The sequence below is a fragment of the Alosa pseudoharengus genome, unplaced genomic scaffold (assembly GCF_046254945.1).
Source record: "Alosa pseudoharengus isolate Yale_2024_CS ecotype anadromous, Long Island Sound unplaced genomic scaffold, YU_APseudo_1.1 YU_APseudo_1.1_scf_19, whole genome shotgun sequence".
Lineage (NCBI taxonomy): Eukaryota > Metazoa > Chordata > Actinopteri > Clupeiformes > Clupeidae > Alosa > Alosa pseudoharengus.
This window is the reverse complement of record NW_027468657.1, coordinates 792,501-802,500: the sequence shown is the minus strand read 5'-3', so window position 1 is coordinate 802,500 and position 10,000 is coordinate 792,501. Positions and strand designations below refer to the sequence as shown.

Sequence of the window (10,000 nt, the reverse complement as noted above, 5' to 3'; positions counted from 1 at the left end):
ACACACTCATTATATACATTATAACATCCTATTTACATGCCACCCCTACCACACACACACTCATTATATACATTATAACATCCTATTTACATGCCACCCCTACCACACACACACTCATTATATACATTATAACACACACACTCATTCATCATACTCGTGTATGCATGTGTGTGTGCGTGCGTGTGTGTGTGTGTGTCAGGTTCCCGTGCGGCCGCTGGCTGGGTAAGGGGGTGGATGACGGCAGTCTGGAGCGCATCCTGGTGGGGGAGCTGTTGTGCAGCGAGACAGAGGAGCGTCTGAGTCGCACGCCGCCCATGCAGCCCTCACCGGGCATGATGCGCCGCCTAGTGGCCATCTCGCCCAACAGCAAGCCGAGTGAGTCAACCCACACCCCACTGGATTACACTAGACTACACAACCCACACCCCACTGGATTACACTAGACTACACAACCCACACCCCACTGGATTACATTAGACTAGACTACACAACCCACACCCCACTGGATTACACTAGACTACACAACCCACACCCCGCTGGATTACACTAGACTAGACTACACAACCCACACCCACCCTGAACTCTACTCTACTGTACTGCACTATACTCTACTGTACTGCACTATACTCTACTATACTATACTCCACTATACTATACTCTACTATACTGCACTATACTCTACTATACTATACTCTATACTGCACTATATACTGCACTATACTCTACTATACTATACTCTATACTGCACTCTACTCTACTATACTGCACTCTACTCTACTATACTGCACTATACTCTACTATACTGCACTATATTCTACTATACTCTACTGCACTATACTCTACTATACTGCACTATATACTGCACTGCACTATACTCTACTATACTGCACTATACTCTACTATACTCTACTGCACTATACTCTACTATACTGCACTATATACTGCACTGCACTATACTCTACTATACTCTATTGCACTATACTGTACTATATGGCACTATACTCTACTATACTGCACTCTACTCTACTATACTGCACTATACTCTACTATACTGCACTATATACTGCACTGCACTATACTCTACTATACTGCACTATACTCTACTATACTGCACTATACTCTACTATACTATACTCCACTATACTCTACTATACTGCACTATACTCTACTATACTATACTATACTCTATACTGCACTCTACTATACTGCACTATACTCTACTGTACTGCACTATATACTGCACTGCACTATACTCTACTATACTATACTCCACTATACTATACTCTACTATACTGCACTATACTCTACTATACTGCACTATACTCTACTCTACTATACTGCACTATACTCTACTATACTCTACTATACTATACTCCACTATACTATACTCTACTATACTGCACTATACTCCACTATACTGCACTATACTATACTGCACTATACTGCACTATACTGCACTATACTCTACTATACTGCACTATACTCTACTATACTGCACTATACTGCACTATACTCTACTATACTCTACTATACTATACTCCACTATACTATACTATACTGCACTATACTCTACTATACTGCACTATACTCCACTATACTGCACTATACTCTACTGTACTCTACTGTACTGCACTATACTCTACTATACTGCACTATACTCTACTATACTGCACTATACTCTACTATACTGCACTATACTGCACTATACTCTACTATACTCTACTGCACTATACTCTACTGTACTGCACTATACTCTACTATACTGCACTATACTCTACTGTACTCTACTGTACTGCACTATACTCTACTATACTGCACTATACTCTACTATACTGCACTATACTCTACTATACTGCACTATACTGCACTATACTCTACTATACTTCACTGCACTATACTCTACTGTACTGCACTATACTCTACTATACTCAACTCTACTGCACTGTACTCTACTGTACTGCACTATACTCTACTATACGGCACTCTACTCTGCTATACTGCACTATACTCTACTATACTCAACTCTACTGCACTGTACTCTACTGTACTGCACTGTACTCTACTATACTGCACTCTACTCTACTATACTGCACTATACTCTACTGCACTATACTCTACTGTACTCTACTGTACTGCACTATACTCTACTATACTGCACTATACTCTACTATACTGCACTATACTCTACTATACTGCACTATACTGCACTATACTCTACTATACTTCACTGCACTATACTCTACTGTACTGCACTATACTCTACTGCACTATACTCTACTGTACTCTACTATACTGCACTATACTCTACTATACGGCACTCTACTCTGCTATACTGCACTATACTCTACTATACTCAACTCTACTGCACTGTACTCTACTGTACTGCACTGTACTCTACTATACTGCACTCTACTCTACTATACTGCACTATACTCTACTGCACTATACTCTACTGTACTCTACTATACTGCACTATACTCTACTATACTGCACTCTACTCTGCTATACTGCACTATACTCTACTGCACTATACTCTACTGTACTGCACTATACTCTACTATACTGCACTATACTCTACTATACTGCACTATACTCTACTGTACTGCACTATACTCTACTATACTGCACTATACTATACTGCACTATACTCTACTGCACTATACTCTACTGTACTCTACTAAACTGCACTATACTCTACTGTACTGCACTATACTCTACTATACTGCACTCTACTCTACTGTACTGCACTATACTCTACTGCACTATACTCTACTGTACTGCACTATACTCTACTGTACTCTACTAAACTGCACTATACTCTACTATACTGCACTATACTCTACTATACTGCACTATACTCTACTGTACTGCACTATACTCTACTGTACTGCACTGAATGGCTCTACTGTATTATATCATATTGCTCTACAATATTATAATCAAAGTTTATGTTCCTCCTGAATCTTAATAAAGCATGTGTCAGCGTATTTATATTGTAAATATTCTCTCTCTCTTTCTTTGTGTGCATGTATGTGTGTGTGCGTGTGTGTGTGTGCGTGTGTGTGCATGTGTGCGTGTGTGTGCAGAACTGAATACAGGTCAGATCCAGGAAGGAGTTGGGGAAGCGATCAATGGAATAGTGAAACATTTTCACAAACCAGAGAAAGAGGTTAGCACACACACACACACACACACACACACACACACACACACACACACACATACACTCACACACATCCCAACAGCAGGTCAGTCTGCTAAGCAGGGGCAGAGGCAGAGGGGTCACTCCGGGTGGCACAGGCCACCCTTGAGATTCGATTGGCCACCCCAGGTGCCACCCCCAAATCTTAGTCTACGATTGGCCATTAACATGGTCTAAGGCGGGACCTTTGTTGATGCACTTGCAGCAGTTTGAAGTATCAGACGTCAGAAATGTAAGTGGCAAACATGCTTGCCTTTATTGGCCTACAGGCTACTGCTTGTGCTAACACGCAAAGATATCTATTTATTGCATCTGCCAGTGTCTATTGATCTGATCACACACTTAAGTCGCCGACATTTGCTAGGTCATTAAGTGTTAACAGTAGGCTAGGCCTATACTTTTGTAAAAGTGTTTAATGGCAATAATGTCCTAATGTAATGTTAAGAAAACTTTTCATTTATGGTTCATCAAGCTTAGGCCTACTCACTAAACACTCGTCACATCGAGGCTACAGGTAGCGATATTCTGAAGACATGTATGACCATTGTGTTGCCCCCTGCAGGTAACCCCCAGAACCTAGTCAACGTCAGCTGTTTCTCAGACGTAACCCCAGGCCTAAGCAGTTAAAGCCTACGATACCCCCCCCCCCCCCCCCCCCCTGGAGGTTATTGTAGATAGCAGGGACCTACTGTCGAGTGCAGTCGCACGACTTCCCTCTGCGGCGCAGATAACCTAAAGCTCTTATTTTAAATATCCCCCTTGGAAGTTGATCAGGCTTCTGTGGTGGATCTATTGAGATGTTTATGAAATAAGGAGCGACTACGCCTAGGTCTCGAACAGTTGGCTAACGTGCGAAGATGTTTGACCCTAGAGTTTATCTAGAGACACAGGTTATAGGCTACTTCTTGCTCAGGTTTTATAAGAGTGGAGACCTTCTTACCGTCCTTCAGTATGAAGTCACGCTGACCCAAGTCTTAGAAAAGACAGATGAATAACCACAGAAGAGACAAGTTATCTTACCCTCCTGCTGGAATTCGTAGAAAGACCAAGAAAAGACAAAAATACTGCTTGAAGAATTAGATGCCAAGGTTAAATAAGTTCTTTACTTTTCAGCACTTTGGAGATGATAACAAAATGCGGCGTAATATCCACTTGCAGGTTACAATGTTGTAGAAAATGTAAAAATGGTAAATCCACAAAATAGGAAAATAGTAAATCCACTAATGGAAGAATATAAGGAAAAAAAGTAAGTCCTCAAAAAAGGGAAAAAGTCAGCTGATTGTCTTCTGCAGTCACTCTCTGTCGGAGTAGCAGGTCTGATATCTGCAACAGGTTCCATGGAGTTTCGGTCTGCGACTCAGCCTGGCACGACGTCCAACACTTTGCTTCTCAACGAATTTCGGAGGATGAATTCTAACAACCGCACGCGACATCATAAAGCAAAAACCCAGCGAGTTGAAGGAAGGAAAAAAAGAAGAAGCAGCCCCGTTTGTTTAGTTCAGCCCCTATTTATACTAGGTAGCCTTGACCTCCCCCACACATTCCTAAGGCAAATCAATCCTATTTTCCCACGACAGTTTAGAACCTTCTAGAAGTTCCCACGAGGGCTGGGAATATAGCTGGGAATATTCTCACGGTAACTGGGAATATAGCTGGGAAAATTCTCACGATAGCTAATACATTCTAGAAGTCACTGATCTTAACCAACAATATAAGATGACACGCATTAACATACTTCTCCGGGTTACATTTCGGAGACGATACATTACATTCAGGTTTACAGATAGTTTCCAGAGGTTACACAAACAGTTTACATTCAATGGCAATTATAACCATGTAACACATTACATTTAGCAACATACACTTTTACAGTCATCAAGAGAGATCGGTTACATTCTTACAGGTTACAAACACTTATGGCATTAACTCTTCACACAATGCAATCTGAATACATTCATTTGAACAGTTTAAGGCACTTTACTCATTTCACAGTTTTGAGACATACAATTCTTTTACATACATAACTCCCTAGACTTTACAAAGTCATGCTACTAAAATACTTGTAATGATACATTTCATTCATCGCACTTTATTATTTATTATGAGGTCATTGTTTGCAGTTATGGTTCATCATCCATTCTTTTATTCACATTCAATAATCATCAAGTATTTCTGAGGTCAGGGTGATCTGGTTTAGTAATCCTGCACATTGTTCAACATCTGCTTCAACACATTCATTCACTTCCACACTTTCAGGTGAACTTAATTCAAGAGTAGGTTGCAAAGTAATTGGTTTAAGATTACGATTCAATTCCTGGTCAGTTTCTTTCCTAATTTGTCTAATCATATTTTCTAGATCAGAGAGATTACCTTGATAGCTAGCGCTGAATCTAGCCTTTCTGCCTTTTCGCCTTGTAAGACGTATTGGTTTTGTGCTATGCTCTGTGGTCCATACGGTTGGTGTTCAGGCAACACGACACCATTCAACCAGACAAGCATTTGTTGTAAAATATTGAAATTATGGGAAGTTTACATAGCTCAGGCTAAACTGTTTCTTTCGTCCTCCATGCCTGTTTTATTCGTCCCGATCAGGAGGGATAAATGAAACATTGCGCACGTTCCACTTTTGCTTAAATAATTCCTGAACGCAGGGCTGGACTTTTTTCTTTTTTTTTTTTTTTTGGGCGAGCCGGTCTTTATAAAGTTCATTTTCCATAGTAGCGCGTGACAACAAAATCATGCCTGCGTTCTGTTCCCAGAGCTTTCTCTATCAATGATCTGCAGCGTTTCTCAAATTATGAGCCTCCTCTACGAGTAGATTGCTGGTCTACGGAGCCATGAATTTATTTTACGCCCCACGAATGTCTGTTAATTTGCGGCACAATTGAATTATATTATAGAACCGCGGACCGAAAGGTTTCCCCGATCAGGAAATACTCCTTAATTCGCAACTTTTTGTAGGCCTAACAGAGGTAGCCTAAATATCGTGCCTATGGATAAAAAAACCCCCCATTTATTTCACTTTGAAATTGAACACAGAATGTGGGCTGTTGCGCAAATAGATGAATGAGGGAGGGAGATTCCGTTAACAAAAACCTAAAGTTTTGCAACATTTTCTCCATTATTATCATAAAATAATGTCTCCATGCAGGGCAGGGCTGGTTCTAACCTAGGCTAGGCTACTATATGTGGGTGGGCTGGTAGAACTTTTGGGTGGGCAACATAGCAAAGCTGTCAAATTGGATCAAAACTAACATAAACACAAAACAAACACAAAACAATCAGAGGGGTATTTCACAAAGGCAGAATTAAGACATCCAAGACAAGTGATAAAGCGAGGTTTGACATAGCGTTGTCTGGTCATCCTAGCTAAACTCGTTTCACTAACGCCAATCCAGGATGAGTAGGAGCGACTATGTCAAGCCAGGTGTAAGTAAATCAGGATGTGTGCGCGTTCTCGTTTCTGCTCCAAAGTGCCCACGGTTGGAATAAAAAAGACGCGGAAAATAGCGTCATTCCCACAAAGTGAAAAACCGCTTTTGATATAGACTAACAATGAAGTAAAGTTGTCCTTTTTGGAATGGGGGATCATGGCTATTTCTGTAAAACAGCAGGAGTAGGCGTGGTAGACCAACTGAATGCAAATGTATGTATGAACTCACGAGTGTTTCCTTGTCTCGGCACACAACGTCATTAAGAAAGCGCTTGCCACTGCAAAGATGCACAGTATGATATAATATTATAGTTGAAAATACCTTCCAAAACGTGCCCCTCCACTTCCAATCAACTACAGTAGGCTATTCATCAAACGTCTATCAACAAAAGAAGCAAACAACGAGTACCTAGGCTTATGTTAATAATTATAAGGCTATCACAATTAAAATAATAACCATATGGTAGTAGGCATACAATCTGTTTTGTTTTGCGAGCAAATACATTTAGCAAATAGTATATAAATGGAATAAAGCTCCTTAAAAATTAGCACGGAGGTCTGATGTGAATGACAGCTAGCTGAGCCAATATGACAACACAATTGCCATTAGAATTAACTTAGCTTGGCTGTTAGCCTGGTCAGGACCAGGCTAGGTGCAGAGAATAAATCCCCATGGTAACTTATGTGCCATCTCTTTTGTGAAACCAAGTCAAGGCTAAATTCATCCAGGATAACCTAAAAATCCCAGCTTAATCCCTTATCTAGGTTTTGTGAAATACCCCTCTGTACTACCTAGCTTGAGTTGCTGCAGCCAAAAGCCAGGGATAGGCATGTCTGATACATGTATTTAAAATACAAAATAGTATGTTGTCATTTGTATTTTATTTAGTTGGAAAAAAATGGCATCATATTTTGTATGAAAATACTTTATAGGTTTGTAGTTTAAAAATACTGGCAAATACTTTTGGTAAAACCATAAAAGTGCAAAACAATGAATGCAGCACTGGTGCTGACTTGTAATTTGCCCAGAGTTGTTGTGATCAGAATATTGAGATTCAAGGATACAAGGATACAAGGAAGTTTATTGTCACATGCATATAGTTACTGGAAGTAAGAAATGCAGTGAAATTATGTCAGGTGTCAGCCTATTTGTGCATTAATGGGGGGGGGGGAGGATTGGGATTGGGTGGGGGGCACCAACAAGGAGCACCCAAGAGCAACAGGGGCAAGGAAAAACTCCCTTACCAAGGAAGAAACCTTGGGCAGATCCACGGCTCAAGGGGCTAACCCAACTGCCAAGGGTCTTGGTGTGTGTGTTGGGGGGATGACAGGGGAGATGGGATAGTGTGCTGTGTATGTGGGGAGAGGGCAGTGTGCAATATGTGTGTTGGAGAAGCTTCCTCATGAGACAATGTGCTGTGTATTGGGGGGGGGGGGCAGTGTGCTGTAAGTATGTTGGGGATGTGTGTTGGAGAAGCTTCCTGATGAAATAATGTGCTGTGTATGTAGGGAGGGGGGGGGGGGCAGGGACTTACTATTGCAAGCAGAGTCCTGTATGTATGATGTATATGAGTGATGACAGTGAAGATGTGTGTGTGGGCGGGAGGGGAGTGGAGCAGTGACTGTGTGTGTGTGTAGTGTGTGTAGTGTGTGTGTGGGTAGGTGGGGGCAGTGTGCTGTAAGTATGTAGAGGATGTGTGTTGGAGAAGATCCTGAAGACAATGTGCTGTGTATGTAGGGGGGGGGGGGCAGTGTGCAGCAAGTATGTAGAGGAGGCTTACTGTAGCAAGCAGTGTGCTGTATGTATGTGAGGTGATGACAGTGATGATGTAAGTGTGTGTGTTTTTTGTGTGAGTGTTGGGGATGGGGGTGGGGTGGCGGGGGGGCAGAAAGGCTAGGCAATCAAGGACATGTGTAGATAGATGGAGGAGAAATCAAAAATAATAAATAAAAAGTTCTATGGAGATGTGCAAAAGTAGGAGAAAGTCAGATATGTGTGTGTGTGTGTGTGTGTGTGTTTGTGTGTTTTGACTTGTGATGAAATAAGAAAATAAATAAAAGGTCTGTAGCATAGGGAGAGGGATGTAAAAGTGCTAAAAGTCTTGTAGGTGTGTGTGTGTGGGGGGGTCATGAGTGCTGAGTAGTGAATGAGTGCAAAGTCAGTATAGTGTGAGTTCAGAGTTGGGAAATGTTTGAGAGTGCTGAGGAGTGAATGTGTGCAAAGTCAGTATAGTGTGAGTTCAGAGTTCGGATGGCCTGGGGATAAAAACTTTTCCTGAGTCTCTCAGTTCTGGCTTTGTGACTACATAGGCGTCTTCTTGATTTCAGCGGTAGGAATAATCCATTGTTAGGATGAGAAGAGTCCTTCAGAATCTTTTGGGCTCTTAGGAGTACTCTTCTGGAATAGATATCTTGTAGAGCAGGGAGTTGAGTTCTTATAGTACGTTCAGCTGAGCGCACTACTCTCTGCAGAGTACTACAATCTCTAACTGTGGAGTTCCCATACCAGGTGATGATGCTACCAGTTAGAACACTCTCAACCGCTGAAGTGTAGAAGGCCTTCATGATGGATGTAGAAACTTTGAATTTCCTTAGCTGACGAAGGAAGTAGAGTCGTTGTCTGGACTTCTTCAGAACATATTGAGTGTTAACAGTCCATGTTAAGTCTTCAGTAATGTGGACACCAAGGTATTTAAAACTTGTGACTCTCTCTACAGGTTGCCCGCTGATCATTAGTAGTGTAACTGTAGTTCTGCTGCTGCCTTCTGTAATCCACTACCATTTCCTTGGTTTTATTGATATTCAGTGTCAAGCTGTTAGATTGACACCACTGTGCCACCTCATCAACCTGATCCAAGTAGAGCTGTTCATTGTTGTTACTAATCAGGCCCAAGATCACTGTGTCATCTGCAAACTTGATGATGGAGGTATGACTACTGTTGGCTTTGCAGTCATGTGTGTAGATGTTGTACAGCAGTGGACTCAAAACACAGCCTTGGGGAGCACCAGTGCTGATGGTTAATGAGTCAGATGTCAGACCCCCCACTCTAACCACTTGTGAACGGTTGGTGAGGAAGTCAAATATCCAGTGACACAGGGTGGAGTTCAGTCCTAAGGCCTTCATCTTTGTGACCAAGGTGAGAGGTACTATCGTGTTGAATGCTGAACTAAAGTCAATGAACAGCATCCTCACATAATTCCCATTCCCCTCCTCCAGGTGAGTTAAGGTGGTGTGCATGAGGTTTGAGATGGCATCCTCTGTAGACCTGTTGGCTCTGTAAGCAAATTGGAGGGGGTCGAAGGAGGCAGGGAGGGATGAGCAGATAATGTTTTTCACAAGCTTCTCAAAACACTTCATCACTGTA

At 41.7% G+C, this 10,000-nt stretch overlaps 1 protein-coding gene across 2 annotated transcripts in view; it reads left to right on the top strand.

Moving 5' to 3' along the window:
* dennd5a (DENN/MADD domain containing 5A) overlaps positions 1-10,000 on the top strand; it is a 67,544-nt gene that overhangs the window by 51,421 nt on the left and 6,123 nt on the right. For both annotated transcript variants that reach the window (XM_076291480.1, XM_076291478.1), the window contains exons 19-20: positions 200-375; positions 3,087-3,169. In XM_076291480.1, the coding sequence (XP_076147595.1) occupies positions 200-375; positions 3,087-3,169 (259 nt within the window). The remainder of the gene's footprint in view (positions 1-199; positions 376-3,086; positions 3,170-10,000) is intronic.